At 44.1% G+C, this 16,343-nt stretch overlaps 1 protein-coding gene across 2 annotated transcripts; it reads left to right on the forward strand.

Annotated features, from left to right (window-relative positions):
- The first annotated feature begins 1,511 nt into the window (after nucleotides 1-1,511).
- LOC123995640 (mitotic checkpoint serine/threonine-protein kinase BUB1-like) lies at nucleotides 1,512-12,722 on the forward strand. Of its 2 annotated transcripts, XM_046299289.1 has the most exons (24): nucleotides 1,512-1,729; nucleotides 2,070-2,129; nucleotides 2,342-2,680; nucleotides 2,821-2,864; nucleotides 2,945-3,024; nucleotides 3,118-3,164; nucleotides 3,278-3,462; nucleotides 3,693-3,826; nucleotides 3,934-4,074; nucleotides 4,282-4,502; nucleotides 4,701-4,747; nucleotides 4,838-4,957; nucleotides 8,095-8,205; nucleotides 8,394-8,478; nucleotides 8,586-8,661; nucleotides 8,789-8,957; nucleotides 9,192-9,261; nucleotides 9,421-10,286; nucleotides 10,389-10,489; nucleotides 10,679-10,840; nucleotides 11,124-11,281; nucleotides 11,426-11,603; nucleotides 11,717-11,823; nucleotides 12,009-12,722. In XM_046299289.1, exons 1-24 carry the CDS (start codon nucleotides 1,707-1,709, stop codon nucleotides 12,202-12,204), a joined length of 3,720 nt encoding a protein of 1,239 aa, XP_046155245.1. In that variant the 5' UTR covers nucleotides 1,512-1,706; the 3' UTR covers nucleotides 12,205-12,722. The 2 variants fall into 2 exon arrangements, with proteins under 2 accessions (XP_046155245.1, XP_046155244.1); XM_046299288.1 differs by having other exon boundaries at nucleotides 3,934-4,502.
- The last annotated feature ends 3,621 nt before the right edge of the window (nucleotides 12,723-16,343 follow it).

The raw sequence follows: 16,343 nt of genomic DNA on the forward strand, positions 1-16,343 counted from the left end.
TCAACCAAAACCTAATATTAGATAAAGGGAAGCTGAGTGAATAACATGATTTGATGTGTTATTTCAAAGTGTTGATGTCTTCACTATTATTCTACAAAGTAGAATAAAGAAAACCCATTGAATGAGTCAGTGTGTCCAAAGTTTTGACTGGTACTGTACTTCCCCAGAGTCAGATGAACACGTGGATACTATTTTTATGTCTCTGCGTCCAGTATGAAAGAAGATGGAAATGCATGTGAAAAGCGAGATCATGTGGGAATATTCTAGCAAATGAGAGGGCAGATGCACGTGTGAACAACAGACACAACTCCGCTATAAAATAGCTTTTCTCAAAGTTGCCAGAATGTCATGTGCGTTACACACCGAGTATACCAAACATTAGGAACACCTTCCTTAAATTGAGTTTCACCTCCCCCCTGCTTTTGCCCTCAGAACATGTTCAATTCATCAAGGGATGGACTATACAAGGTGTCGAAAGTGTTCCACAGGGATGCTGGCCCATGTTGACCAATCCTTCCAGCAGTTGTGTCAAGTTGGCTGGATGTCCTTTGGGTGGTGGACAATTCTTGATACACACGGGAAACTGTTGAGCATGAAAACCCAGGAGCATTGCAATTCTTGCAATTCTTGACACAAACTGGTGCGCCCAACTTTAGACCTTCCCCTCACCCATACCCGGAGCAAACCAGGAACCCTCTGCACACATCAACAACAGACACCCACGAAGCATCGTTACCCATCGTTCCACGAAAGCCGCGGCCCTTGCAGAGCAAGGGAAACCACTACTTCAAGGTCTCAGAGCAAGTGACGTCACCGATTGAAACACTATTTAGTGCGCACCACCGCTAACTAAGCTAGCCATTTCACATCCATTACACTCACCCCCCTTTTGACCTCCTCCTTTTCCGCAGCAACTAGTGATCCGGGTCACGGCACCAATGTAACAGTATAACTTTAGACCGTCCCCTCGCCCATACCTGGGCGCAAACCAGGGACCCTCTGCACACATCAACAACTGACACCCACAAAGCATCTTTACCCATCACTCCACAAAAGCCACAGCAAGTGACGTCACAGATTGAAACGCTATTTAGCGGCACCACCACTAACACGGATTTAAATGGATTTAAATTAGTAGTGGAACTACATGTAGTTCACTACTCACCAACACTGACCACAATGCTAACCTTACCTCTGACTTTAAATTAAGACCAAAAAGCATATTTTTGTTGGCATTCATTTTTAAGATACAGCGCTTTTTCATTTGCAGGTGTTGTAACATATTTATAGTCGAATTCATCAAACGATTCAAAATTGCAGATTCAGGCATTAGCGAAAGTATCACGTCGGTGAATAGCTTTTTTTTTCACCCAGCCAATGAAATTGCGTTTACTCGCCCCAAAGGCGCTGATTGGATGCATTAATTTATGATGCTGTTTTTTGACGTATCAGCGAGGCGCGGAATTTGAAATACCCTACCAGCAAAGTCCGTTCTTATTATAGCTCAATGGTAAAGGCAGTTTCACAGTACTCTGTGACACCAGCAATGCTAACGACACAGATAGAATAAGCCACCAGTGTCTTTGCTGGCGACGTGAATGCAATACTTGGTATTTAGTTACTAAATTAATATAACTTAGATTTGCGCGTATTTGTGTTGTTGGAATTTGGAGTGGGAACCGCCAGTCTGCTGTTCAGTCCACACCATGAATATCGGTTCACATTTACAGTAAGTTCGGTAGCTAGCTAGCTAGCTAGCTAACTGCTTTTATCCCCCCCCACCCAGCTAACGTTAATCCTGATTCCTTGCTAGCTAACTAACAGTAACTAACAGTAGCTAGCCAACTAATGTTACGTAACTATTTCCTAGTTTCCTACTTGGTGAATAATACAATATTTGATACTAGAGTTTATTTGCTGATACAACTTGCAGTAGTAACGTTACTTTGTTTTGATTGACATAAACATATTGTCATCCATGCTAGAAGTTAGTTAGCTACGGTTCCGCAGAAGAGAAAGCGGTTCAAACTGCGGTTAAGTTTTTAAATCAAATTAATTTGTTTTTACAGGAGCTTTGAGGAAAGTTTGAGCAACTATACTGGAGATGACCCCCTAGATCCATGGGACAGGTACTGTAACTTGTGCATGCGTTTTATTCCATTATTATCTTAATAGAGGGGGCCGCCAACAAAAGTAAACAATTAAGGGTTATGCATCTGCCATTGATGGGATATTTTTGCATGCAAATCTCACCTGGTTTGGGAGCAACAACTTTCTTTTTGTGTGTGTGAATATTTATTGGTGTGTAAACTAGCTTTACCATACTTTTACATCATTTCAGATTTATTGAATATCTAGAGAAGAGATTACCTGCTGAAGACGCCAAGGGGATGTCTCTTGTGCTAGATCGTCTAGTACAAAGATTTCTCCAAGAGGAGCGCTACTCCAATGACATCCGATACGTAAACTACTGCATCAAATGTGCAAGTTATTATGATGAGCCCATCAAACTGTACAGTCACATATACAGTAAGGGTATTGGCACCAGAGCTGCAGTCCTTTATGTGGCGTGGGCTCAACAGTTTGAGCAGCAGGGCCTGCTGCAACAGGCTGACGCCGTCTACCAGAGAGCCATGGAGAACCAAGCTGAGCCAGCTGACACTGTCCTTCAGCAATACAGGTAACCTTCAACACTTAAGTTAGAATGCAAATTATTGCATTTGAATTACATGTCAAAATTAAGGACTCTATTGACTGAAACTGATTAAGTTAACCTTTCCATGTTGTGTTTGTTGTTGATACATCTAAATGTATTCACAGGAGGTTCCAAATCAGCTCTTCTAGAAGTGGGACAGGGGCATCAGGTGAGACTGTTTTCTTCCTTGTGGACTGGTTCTTTGACTAACGTATCCACGATCTAACCTGAATTTGTTTATGAAAACAGAAGGTGTACGGAATCCTCTTCAGACTTCTCACTTGGTAAATCAGCTGCAATCCCACAGAGAGCCTGGCCCACAGTACAAGGTGAGTTACCACATTTCAGATGTGATCAGAATCATTTCTCATGTTTGTTCATAGAAAGTGATCAACAGAGAAATATAAATGTTTCTGCCACAGGACCCCAAAGGTCTGTCCCAATTCCCTGCAGACAGAACAGTTCGCATGTAAGTCTTTATAATGTAATAACAAAACGTTTTAGTGTGTAATATATATATATATATATCTTTTTTATAGAAAAGTTAATTGTATTTCCTCTAATGAAACGACTCTCCCGCAGAATCTCCCGGTCTGAAAATGTGGTGGTAAATAAACCCAATCAAGGACTGGCTGTAAACTTGCAAACCGTGTCGATGTACCATACTGAAGACCTCATCTGCGAAGGGTCTGAACTTTGCTTCGAGGAGGTCCGAGCCAGACGATACTTTGTGAGATGCAAGCAAGTGGAGAAGCAGAGAGAGTTTGGTAGGATCATATGACTTTCTAACGCAGCGCTGTTGCAGCCCACTCCTCTAACAGTAGAAATGCACGGCTGTATTTCATAGTGTAGTCAGACATCAATATGAACTGGCCACATGACATCCTTTACAGACACGCTTTATCTAAATCAAATGCACCAACAGCTGAGTGTGTGCCTCACTACCACACTGCCAAATGTCAGTTTTGACCAATGTTTGTTTGTGTTTTATTACTAGAGGAACGTCAGAGGTTGGCTAGAGAGCAGGAGGAGGAAGTGATAAGGATGAACCAACTGCTGGAGGAGCTGGAGAGTAACCTCGGTGTGAGCTCTACAGTCCAGGGATGCTCAGCCATTGCTCCACCAGTGCAGGTAAAAGGAATCCACATGTCTCCTTAACTTCAGTTGTTTCTATTGTTGTGGTTCCCATATAATTTATAGGACCCTTTTTTAAATGTGGCATGCACTTCTGTTTTCAGGCATCCTGCACACCTGCAACAGGACTGAATCCTGGGTTTCTACAACAGTCCTTTAGGCACCCTCCACTCTCAAACAACCTCGGAGTCAAACCCACTCCAGGATTGAGACTGAATAGTGGACAGGACCCCAGGAAAGGCACGGTGAGGGAACCTGAGGCCCACTCTCAGCGCGTCAGTCTCAGGGTTCCCATCACAGACACCCTGCTCTCACAGATGTCCTCTCCCCCATCTGGACAGGTCGAAGAGGAAAACACCTCCCATAGCTGCTCCTTTCACCTGCCAAAAGCACCAATGGGTGACTTGCGTCAATGTACAGAAGCACCTAAATCATCTGTAGTTGCTCCACAGGCATATTCTCTACAGGCCTCTCTGGATCAACCCCAACCAGGACAACACCCTAAGCCTATTGGATTGTCATTTGGATCAGCCCCACAGAAGCCAGCAGCCTATGAATCTGAGTTGCAGCACGGGGGAGATCCTCTCCAGGATGTTCGCTCCCAGTCCCAACTCGGTGGCTCAGTGAACTACCTCAGCAGCAGCTTCCAGCAGCACAATGGCAGAGATTCCCAGTAAGTGATAATGAGGCATCATGTCTCTAGATTAGTCCTGGTTTCAGATGAGTCATTATTCACTACCCAAATTTCATTGTGTTTCTAGCCTATTTAGCTCTGGCAGGGCGAGACACCTCAGAGATGTAGGTAATGAATTTGTTTTTAGTTATTTAGCCTTTTGTCATCTAAGCTAATCGTTTCCCTTTGTTTTTACAGTGCGGTGTCTGTCAGTGAAGCTACTGAGTCGGAGGTGAAATTAGATGGTTAGTAAAATATCATAATCTGGGCCCTTTATTCTCCTCATTTAGTTTTCATATGTGATTTAAAACGTTTAACCTCACTCTCTCTGTCAGTGTCACAGGGAGGGACTGGGAACCTGTCCCATATCACTCCTAACACCTCTTTGGGACTGGTGCAAGCCACCCCGTCCAGGGTTCTCCCATCCCCAACAGTCAACACACGGGAGGCACTTGGTGAGTTGGGTACTCAACTCTTTTCATTTACTGAAATGAAGGCATTTCTTCATACATGTATTGGTCAATCAGTCATAGTGTGTTGTGTTCAGATATTGGTGATTTCAATTCAAAGGCAGAACAAAAAAAATTGGTGCTCAAATCAATCACTTCCATTGTGCTGTCTGCTACACTCAATCCCTTTTTTGGTGGAGATATTCAAATGTATTACCATACATGTGTATGATAAAGGCAGTATAACCAATGGAGATTTAGCATAGAGATCCTATTAAATTACTAGAGGGGCTATGTCATGAACCTGAATAAAAGTTCCAGAATGGGGTGAAAATGGCAGCCATATTGGTCAGGGAGGAATGAATGGCAGTACAGTGATGATCCTGGTTTTACTTATGCAGGAAAATAAAAGTAAGGCATGTGATACAGTGTGTTTGGAAAGTATTTAGACCTCTTGCCTTTTTCCACATTTTGTTACGTTACAGCCTTACTCTAAAATGGATTTAATAATTTCTTCCTCTCATCAATCTACGCATAATACCCCATAATGACTATGTGAAAACAGGTTTTTAGAAATTTTAGCAAATGTATTACAATTTTTAAAACAGTAGTACCTTATTTACATAAGTACTCAGACCCTTTGTTATGAGACTTGAAATTGAGCTCAGGTGCATCCTGTTTCCATTGATCATCCTTGAGATGTTTCTACAACTTGGAGTCCACCTGTGGCAAATTGAATTGATTGGACATGATTTGGAAAGGCACACACCTGTCTATATAAGGTCCCACAGTTGACCGTGCATGTCAGAGCAAAAACAAAGCCATGAGGTCAAAGGAATGGTCTGTAGAGCTCCAAGACAGGATTGTCGAGGCACAGATCTGGGGAAGGGTACCAAAACCATTCTGCAGCATTGAAGGTCCCCTAGAACACAGTGGCCTCCATTTTTCTAAAAATGAAAGAAGTTTGGTACCACCAATACTCTTCCTAGAGTTGGCCGCCCAGCCAAACTTAGCAATCGAGAGAGAAGGGCCTTGGTCAGGGAGGTGACCAAGAACCTGATGGTCACTCTGACAGAGTTCCAGAGATCCTCTGTCGAGATGGGAGAACCTTCCAGAAGGACAACCATCTCTGCAGCACTTCCGAGAGCTGGTCGCCCGGCCAAACTGAGCAATTGGGAGAGAAGGGCGTTGATCTGTGAGGTGACTAAGAACCCGATGGTTACTCTGAAAGAGCTCCAGACGTCCTCTGTGGAGATGGGAGAACATTCCAGAAGGATAACCATCTCTGCAGCACTCCACCAATCTGGCCTTTATGGTAGAGGGGCCAGACAGAAGCCACTCCTCCATAAAAGGCACTGACAGCCTGCTTGGAGTATGCCAAAAGGCACCTAAAGGACTCTGACCATGAGAGACAAGATGTTCTGGTCTGATGAAACTTTGGCCTGAATGCAAAGCATCATGTCTGGAGGAAACCTGGCACCATCCCTACGATGAAGCATGGTGGTGGCAGCAACATGCTGTGGGGATGTTTTTCAGTGGCAGGGACTGGGAGACAACTGAGGATGTAGGGAAAGATGAACGGAGCAATGTACAGAGATCCTTCTTTAAATTATTATTATTATTCTTTTCCCTCCCCAATTTCGTGGTATCCAATTGGTAGTAGTTAGTCTTGTCTCATCGATGCAACTCCCGTACGGACTCGGGAGAGGCGAAGGTCGAGAGCCATGCGTCCTCTGAAACCCAAATTAGCCGCACTGCTTCTTGACACAATGCCCATCCAACCTGGAAGCCAGCCACACCAATGTGTCGGAGGAAACACCGTACACCTGGCGACCGTGTCTGCGTGCACTGTGCCTGGCTCGCCACAGGAGTCGCTAGTGCGCGATGAGCCAAGGATATCCCTGCCGGCCAAACCCTCCCCTAACCTGGACGATGCTGGGCCAATTGTGCGCCGCCCCATGGGTCTCCCGGTCACGGCCTGCTGCAACAGAGCCTGGACTCTAACCCAGAATCTCTAGTGGCACAGCTAGCACTGCGATCCAGTGCCTTAGACCACTGCGCCACTCGGGGGAGTCAGCTAGCACTGCGATGAGATTCTTGATGAAAACCTGTTCCAGAGCGTTCAGGCTGGGGTGAAGGTTCACCTTCCAACAGGACAACGACCCTAACAGCCCGGACTTGAACCCGATCAAACATGTCTGGAGAGACCTGAAAATAGCTCTGCGGCGACGCTCCCCATCCAACCTGACAGAGCGTGACAGGATCTGCAGAGAAGAATGGGAGAAACTCTCCATATGAAGGTGTGCCAAGCTTGTTGCGTCGTACCCAAGAAGAGTCGAGGCTGTAATCGCTCCCAAAGGTGCTTTTAAAAGAACTGTGTAAAGGGTCTGAATACTTATGGAAATGTGATATTTCAGTATTTTATTACATTTCTAAGAACCTGTTTTTGCTTTGTCATTATGGGCTATTGTGTGTAGATTGATGAGGGGGGAAAGAACTATTTAATACATTTTAGAATGAGGCTGTAACGTCACAAAATGTGGGAAAATGTCAAGGAGTCTGAATACTTTCCGAATGCACTATATATCAAATTGTGTAATGGAATTGTCAATCTAAAATATTGTCATATAATTATACATAGTTTATACAGGTTTTATACACTTCCTGTATAAATAGCCTTTAAAATATATGGAAACGGACCATAAATATTTAAGATTTTGTTTTCTTGGAAAGCTGTGAGTGCTATTGTATGATAGAATATCAGTAGTCGTTGCATTTACAACATGTCTAAGTCCTATCAGCAACTTATTTCAGCCAGTATATGGATAATGGCTGTGGATTGACTATATTGTTTGAATGGGATGTTGGCAGTTCATTAGAAAAATGGATGGAATTATTCCTGTAAAACTAGCTGGCTAGCTACAGTAGCTAACAAACATGCAGATGATGATGATAAATGATTCAAATTCATTATTTTACACTATCTTATCACAGCACTGGCAAACCATGGTTTACCAATTCCCTGACCAAAATGGCTGACCTTTGTCATCCCATCCATAAGAAGGTTCATGTCCATTCTAGAATTCTAATTTCTAATTATATGGTCCTTTTAGTATCTCACCTCTCTTTACCTTCCCATCCAGATGCGATCATGGACATGTTCCAGGCTCCAACCCTCATGCAGGAGGAACAGTTCCCCAGCATGTCAATGCATCAGGCTGAGAAGAGCTTTGATGCTGCCTCCCAGAGAATGGGTAATTGAATTCCCCCTTCGATTGTAACTTCTCAACTTTTTGTTTGTCTGTAGGTTAAATCAAAAGTGTATTTACAATTGCAAAACACTTTACAGTAAAACAATAAAATAGAAATGCATAATGGCAGGTTGTCCTTTTTTGATTTTACATTGTGGTTAAATGTCTTTTTTTTTTTTTGTTATTTAAAGGAGGCGTCTCTTTGTTCAGCAAGCCGCCCAATGCAGTGCCTTTCGCAATTTTTCAGGATGAGAACGAAAACAAGGAAAACTGCAGGTGAAGCATGCAGTTCTTCTCCTGCATCCCATTTTCTTTGCTATCTCCTTTAATTCTCAAAGTAAATTATGAACACTGCTTTATGGTGTTTTTCCTGCTCCATTTAGTGCTACTATGGTGAACAAGGCTAAGCCACCAAGGGCACTAGCTGAAATCTCTGTATCTAAAAGAGAGAAACAAGACGTAAGTGCAAAATTACATGGTGACATACTCATTTCCATTTAGCAAGGACTTAATGAAAGAATATGGTTGGGATATGTTATTAAGTTGTGTACACAATGCAAACCTTTAACGTTTTGTGTTTGCTCAGGAATCTCCTTCGGAATTGATACCAGATGAAAGCACTATGTGGGGAGCACGCTACAACTCCCTGGCCACCTGCCCCAACAGCACCAGAGACTTTTCCCTGTCGGCCCACCTGGTCTCAACGCCCTTCCAAAACAAAGCTCCTTCCTCCTGGAACTTTGAGCAGGACCAAGGTAGCCCTCTATCTGAGCTCATGCATCCCAATTACCACCATAGGGCTCTGGTCAAAAGTAATGCACTACATAGGGAATAGGGTGCCATTTGGGATGCAACCATAAGCAGTTGAGAAATCAAATGCCCTCACCTGGTAAAAGGTGTCTGTTGTTCAGAACAACAATGTGGTCTAAAGCAAGTACTTGACCTTTTTTGGCTGACCTTTTTTTATTTTATTTTTCTCCTCCCTCTAGAAAATGATCACCCCAGAGGTTTTAGTGGTCCAGAAGAGGGCCCTTTCCTGCGGCAGCCCACTAAACTCAGGTACTTACTGGTAACCGGATATTGTAGATTACCAGTAACTGCAGTATTCTGTACATTTTCACTCGAATGCTCGTTGGTCAATGTTTTTGAAGTGTAGTCAAAGTGTTTGGGTCAAACGCCTCCATGGTGGAGATAATGAGTTTGTTTCCCCTCCCTCAGCCCTATCATAGAGCAGAGCCCACCTGATGGGATATCTGAGACCGGCGCTGAGTGCTCGATGAGGGTGCAGGGCTTTGCTGAGCAGGGCACTATCGTGGGGGAAGGGCTAGCCCTGGCCCAGCGAAGCCTGGCTACGTGCTCCATGACTGAGGTGCAGCATCATGCCCCGGCCGCACTGTCTTTCAGAGACCAGACTGCCCCCCTGGCTCATACTGAGGGGGCAGGGGCCAAAAGCCCTCCTCCCAAGGCCTCTAAACCAGACTGGGATGTCTATGTGAGCCCAGAGCAGTCTTTAAAGCCAGCCTGTCCTCTCTCACAGCGTGCACCTGCGGAAGAGGTATCACTTTCAAAGAGCCAGATGGATGCCTTCAAATCCAACTTTGATGTTTCAACTAGTCCAGAGAAAGCCCCAACACCTGCTTTCGATATCCTAATGAGCCCGGAGTGTGCACCCAAGCCAGACTGGTTAGTGGTAAAAAGCCCAGAGGTTGGGGTTGAACTCGACTTGGATGCCTTCATGAGTCCCTGTCAGGGTCAGAGAACAGATGGCTCCCTTCTGAAGACCATGGACATCCCTATGAGTCCTGAACCATCAAAGTTTGGCTCGGATGTTACCATGAGTCCAGTCCATCTGTCATCAAGGTTCGGAATGGATATTCCTATGAGTCCAGCTCCAGAGGTGAGGTACGGCATGGATATTCCTATGAGCCCAGACCAAGGGTCAGAGCTGTTCTCCGACCCCTGGGATGATGAGCTGATCTCTTCCCTGCTCTCCAAACTGCCCATGCCACTCACCTCCCAGCCAAACTTCATCACCTGGCGGTGCAAAGTCCCCAGCATCGCACCCAAGATGACCATCAAGATGGGTAAGAAAGTCTTGGTGTGTTTACTGGCTGACCTTTTTTTAAATCACCCTATTTCTTTAAAAAATAATTACAACTAAAAATCACTTTGACGGTCATACATAGGTGAAGGCTCCTTACGAGTTGACTGCGTCCTCGGACAGGGTGCCTTTGCCACGGTCTACCAGGCAACTGACCTGACCACCTCAGAGAAGATGATTTTAAAGGTAGGAATATTAATTTAAACTTGGTAACTCACCTGACCTTTCATGAATTGATTGGTGACTGTTTTGGTGCTGCCATTAGTAAAGCCTGATAACATGACTGCTTTATAGTGACCATATCCCCACAATTCATGCACTCCTATTGAATGCTTGATTATCCATTCTTGTGTGTATCTTGATCTGTACATGTAGGTGCAGAAACCAGCCAATCCATGGGAGTTTTACATCAACACTCAGCTGAATGCCCGACTGCAGCCGAGCGTGCGTCACCTCTTCACCAACATCCACTCTGCCCACTTATTTCAGAACGGCAGTGTGCTATTGGGCGAGCTCCACAACTGTGGCACCCTACTGGTGGGTAGTAACCCCTCTTCATCACCCACCATATTTTATCAATCAATTGAACATCAGGGCTACATCTGTGTGCACTTCCCTTCACTGATTTGAAAGGAAATGACTGGTATTAAAAATATGATGGAAACTCCCTGTAGCCCATGTCTCTACCGATCCAATGCTTTTAGATTTGTGGGAAGTAATGAACAAGTTTATACTAAAGGAGAAAGGAGATTGGGATGCACCCAAAGATGCCACACTGGGGCACTAAATTGAGTTCAAGATGTTTATTATTCCCCTCCAGAACGCTGTAAACCTGTACAAAAACCTGACTGACAAGGTGATGCCCCAGCCTCTTGTGATTTACTTCACTGTCTGCATGCTGCACATGGTGGAACAGCTGCACAGCATCCACATCGTTCACGCTGACATCAAACCAGACAACTTCCTGCTGGGAGATAGGTAGGGATGGCTCCTTACTGGTGCTTATGCCTCTCGGATGTGTTTTTGTTTTCCCTGTAGTCATTTCTAGTAATGGGTGGATGCAGTACTCTACCAGGGCTTACCAGTGGCTCTTCACTGTGCTAATTGTCTGTTGTGTTTTAGGTTCCTGGAGAACAAGTCTTTTGACCCAGATAACCTGTATCATGGCCTTGCCCTCATTGACCTGGGTCAGAGCATTGACATGACTCTGTTCCCAGAGGGCACTTCGTTCACTGCCAAGTGTATGACCTCAGGCTTCCAGTGTACAGAGATGAGGAGTGGGAGACCATGGAACTACCAGGTAAAGTGTGTCTGTCGGTGGCAAGTGCGTGTCCTATCGTGATATGGGTGGATGTCCGATACATTTACGATACGACCTGCTGAGAATATTAACTAAGTTTCTTTGTGTTTTAGACCGACTACTTTGGAATAGCGGGAACTGTGTACTGCATGATTTTTGGAACATACATGCAAGTAACACAGGAGGGTGGTGTGTGGAAGACAAATGCAGTATTTAGAAGGTAACCCTTGAGTAGGAGTGCTAATGGCTTTTATGGTTTTACTACTTTTTGTTGCTCTGAGTAATCGCTTGAATAATTTTTGTGTTTGTGTTTTGAAAATATCTCCCCCTTTTTGACCTGAGAAATTTCCAGCATAGTTCAAATTCACACTACTTTCTCCTTCCCTCTCTCTCTCTCTTCTCCAGAAATCCCCACAGTGATCTGTGGACAGAGTTCTTCCACACTCTGCTGAATGTGCCTGACTGCAACTCCCTGCCCTGCCTGCGGAGCCTGCGCAGTAGACTGAGCACCGTGCTCAAACAGAACTACAGCAACAAGCTGCCGTCGATGAAGACCCGCCTGGTCATCCAGCTGTTAGAAAGCCGGTCGGCACGAAGATAGAACTCCCAGAGAACCTTGATACTCCTGGGTGCTGTTCAGTAGGTATAAAATTAAAGTGGTCCGAAACGGAGTGGAACAAGGAGATGCTGTGTGAACTTGTCTACTAAGAAACATTTGTTTTTGTGTTTCGTATCAAAACATTGTCAACACGAGCCTAATGAACACAACCCTGGATGATGGGTATTACTGCCATGTCTCATCGCTACTCCATTTGTAAATACAAAATATTTACCTTGAATTGGGTCTTGAATAACCTTTTTATGCATTGTCTATCTCTTTGTCCATTTGTAAATGACATAAATAGGGAGATTGATGTTGGAGATGTTATGGTGTATTTTAATTTGTAAATAATTAAAAACCTTTTCAGTCTGCCTAGAGTAGTCATGGTCATGGCCTCTGTTTGGCTTTCAGTTGGGTCCCAACAGAGTTCATTGGGGTGCTGTCCGCATTTCTGATGCTTCTGGGTGAGCATGTGCAGTGCGACTACTTTGGAATTAAAACATTTTTATTGTCCCGTAGATTATTTGGATATGGTCGTCTTTCTGCTCTGTATGCGTTGGCCTACCTATTGTATTACATTGACATAGTGGGCTGCCTATGGGTGGGCAGAGAATGATGTGGCTGTTCTATTTTCAAGGAATGTAACTTTTTTTAAATGATTACACCACAGGAGGTTGGTGACACTTTAAATGGGGAGAACAGGCTCGTGGTAATGACTGGAGCAGAATCAGTGGAATGGTATCAAATACCCCAAACAGATGTTTTCCATGTGTTTGATGCCATTCCATTAGCTCAGTTCCAGCCATTATTATGAACCGTCATCCCCACAGCAGCATCCACTGGATTACACTATAGTTTACTACAGTCTAAATATATATTGATAGAGGGCGCTCAACCAACGTGAGCCAAGTGCAATCAACATTGAAAACGCGAGCGCCAGCTACGAGCGAGCATTGCGTCTTTTAATTAACTATTGATTACCCATTTGTCTGCCTGCAAATCGTCCTCCTAAAATCTAGGCTATATCCTATATGCACTTTCTCTTGAGCTAAATAGTACATGTGTCCGCTTCCACCATTCTTGCTTCAAATTCCGTAGCCATACGTGCGAGATCAGGTGCGGTCTCAATTACAGAGTAGGCTGGAACGGGACAGTTATTTTCAAGGACATGTTCTTCCCAAATAGGATTAGGCTGTAATTTACCACGTTTCCTATAAATACATATTGATCACCTATATTTCTCCGTCTTAAAATCTTCTCACCTCTAAAAGGTAGACTATAAAAATAGCTCAACAGGAAGTGCGTGTCTCCCCAACTCTGCTCTCTTCAAACGACATCTAGCATATTGGCTAATATAGCCCAGTAATACCCATGGTCTAATATCATGAGCCACGTGAGAATCTGTTCATTTAACCTATGTAAGTTATTGTTGCGCATTTTTATATGGCGCACAATTGCTGGGACCATGGCTAGAAAGTGAGCTGCGTCACGTACGCTTAAAATAACATTGCGGAACAATGGCTGGCTTTGGGACCCGTTTTTGCGATTGCGGATGCCGTATGAAAAGATGTGTCCAGCACAGACATCTAAATCCAATTTTAATGCAGGATGATGTCACTAGGCGTCGCGCTTGGTCATAAAGCTAAGCAACGTGCTATAGATTTAGTGTGTAATTTTAAATCCGGTATTTGATATCTCGCTAAATACTAATACAGTGTGTGTGTGTGTGTGTACAGTAAACCGAGTATTTCACAGGCCATTTACCAGTCATTTTCCTGAGACTACAGTAGAAGGTAAATGAAGGCAAGGCAATTATTAGTGATGTTTCCATACATGAATCCTATCTGGATCTAGCTATCTGGGTTAATGCACCAGCAGTATACAGCAATCAAATAGTGGTTTTCATCCTGAAGACAGAGCTAGAATGCATTCTGAGTAAATTATATTTCCATGATCTAGACTGAGAACATAACAGATCAAAACAAACGAAGCAGGTTAATGAAGCTTGTATTCTGTGTTTTAGGCTATCAAAAGAAACTCCCAAGATTTTAGTGAAGTGAAGATTTTCACTAGATGTTATCCACACTGTATACCTGAATCTGGACATATATTATAGTGCATTACATAATTGAAGATTAGGAGGAAGTGATATATGAAATGACCAGTTACTAGCCTGGATCCAAGCCACATTTTTCAACTGGAGCAATTCAGTTTCAAGTCATACCAAATATTATTTTAAACAGCACCGATGCCTCTGCTTGGCACTCGGCATTAAGGAAATGGATTGTTTTGATAAGCCCCTTTTGGCAGACTAGCGTCCTGTCCTGGGGTTGTACTGGTGCATCAAACTGTCTCCTGCTACAGAACCAGGAGATAGCCTTCATAGAATGTCCTTTCTTACAATTTAGTTTGGATCCAGGCCACATACTTAGTTACCACAATCTGTACCCCTTACCGTACAGTTCCCTCAGAAGTGCCTCTAGCTTTGCCACTGACTGTCCCATTGCCAGCCAGACTGTTTGACTCCCACTTACAGTTCTGGTCTCCCTCTGATGCCCTCTGCTCTCTGCGTGCTTAATGAGATTCTTTGTTGTGTTTGGTCACAGGGTCTGAGTTCCAAATATCAACCTAATTTCCCTGTTGGCCCTGGTTAAAAGTAGTGCACCATAGAGTGAACGGGGGTGCCATTTGGGACGTATACAGCATTGTCAATTATGTCACTATCTGAAGCCTGGGAGATGAAAAGAGAGATGAGCGCAGCAGTGATGTGCTGCTCTTGGTATTGCTGCTAATTAAATCTCCAGGCAGCTGGAAAGGTGATGCTGCAACAGACCTGCCTTTTAGGGCGGACGCTGGAGAAACCTCTCAAGGGGGTTGATGATAAAAATGTGCCTCGATCGTCCCCCCCCCCTCTTTTCCATCCCCTCAGGTGCGAGTGATGCCAGAGAACATCAGAACAGGTGGTTCTCAATAAACTCCTGAGAAAGCGCACTTTGAAAGTGACCCTCGTTTATAAATATCGTATTTTGTGCCGTGGCTCACAGTGGGGTGTTTCACATACATTATCATGACCTGCTCTGCATAACATTGTCCATCCAGCGGGACAAAGAGCAGAGGAGCAGAAAGGCAAAAGCCATTTGTTTGTTGAATAGATCTACTGTAGGCGCGCAAGGACAAAGGGTCGGGTGCGACTGATCATTTGAAATGCATCCAAAAAACTCGAGAGAAGATAATTATCCGGTATATTCAAGCCACTGTGCTGACACCTTGTAAATGAGAACCTAGCCACCCTAGCGAATGGGGGGCATTTACACATAGCAAAAACCTCATAACGTTGAATATTCATCAAGGGCAATGCCTTTTTAATTTGGTGTGTTCCATTGTGTGAGATATTAAATGTCACAAACTGAAAATGTCATTTATAATTGTGTGGTGGCTTTAATAGGCAGCCTTGTGTGACACTTAAGCCACAGGTAGCAGAAGAGAGATGGGTCACGCCTTGCTGGCTGCCCTTAGTGGAATTATTACTTCCCATTCTAACAGCATTAAGACGAACTACAACAGTGTTGATTAATGAGCGGTTTCTGAGGGATTTGGGATTCCTACATGTTTTCGTCCAATGCACCATAGCATGTGCCTTGGTTCTGAGGGCCAGGAGCCAGCAGAAGTACCTCCCCACGGTCTGCTGTGGTCACCTCAGAGCAGAGTAGTGAATCATAGTGACACTCCTGAGAGGTCATTTGATGTTAAAGTGTCCTTTGGTTTGATGCTATGTGACTCTACCTTGGCCACAGCCAGTACACTTATGAAAAGAGCCACTGACATGAGAGATGTGGCTGAGCCATGAAAAACCTCACCAAGGGAACCAATTATCAAGAAGTCTCCTTGCTTTTGTTTCCCCAAGGTCTCTCTGTTCAATGTCGTTTGCAGGATCACAGAGAATGGTGTCATTCACAGGAGAATGAAAGCAACTTTATTTGAGACCGTTTCCCCTGTACTGATGATGTGCTCTTGATGTTATCATTCTGACCACAGAGCTGTACCCCTGAGTGCAGGGCAGGGGGTATCGATATTATATATCTCATTCACTTTGGAAAAGAGAGGAACATCAGTATCCATCCTGGCAACGTTGCATCTAT

The sequence above is a fragment of the Oncorhynchus gorbuscha genome, linkage group LG14 (genome assembly GCF_021184085.1).
Source record: "Oncorhynchus gorbuscha isolate QuinsamMale2020 ecotype Even-year linkage group LG14, OgorEven_v1.0, whole genome shotgun sequence".
In the NCBI taxonomy this organism is placed as follows: Eukaryota; Metazoa; Chordata; class Actinopteri; order Salmoniformes; family Salmonidae; genus Oncorhynchus; species Oncorhynchus gorbuscha.

Bases quoted from the DNA above. Each gene is read 5' to 3' on its own strand.
- LOC123995640 (XM_046299288.1), top strand. From the start codon at position 1,707: ATGAATATCGGTTCACATTTACA. The intron at 1,730-2,069 runs GTAAGTTCGGTA...TTGTTTTTACAG, and splicing joins AATATCGGTTCACATTTACA to GAGCTTTGAGGAAAGTTTGA. The intron at 4,748-4,837 runs GTTAGTAAAATA...TCTCTCTGTCAG, and splicing joins GTCGGAGGTGAAATTAGATG to TGTCACAGGGAGGGACTGGG.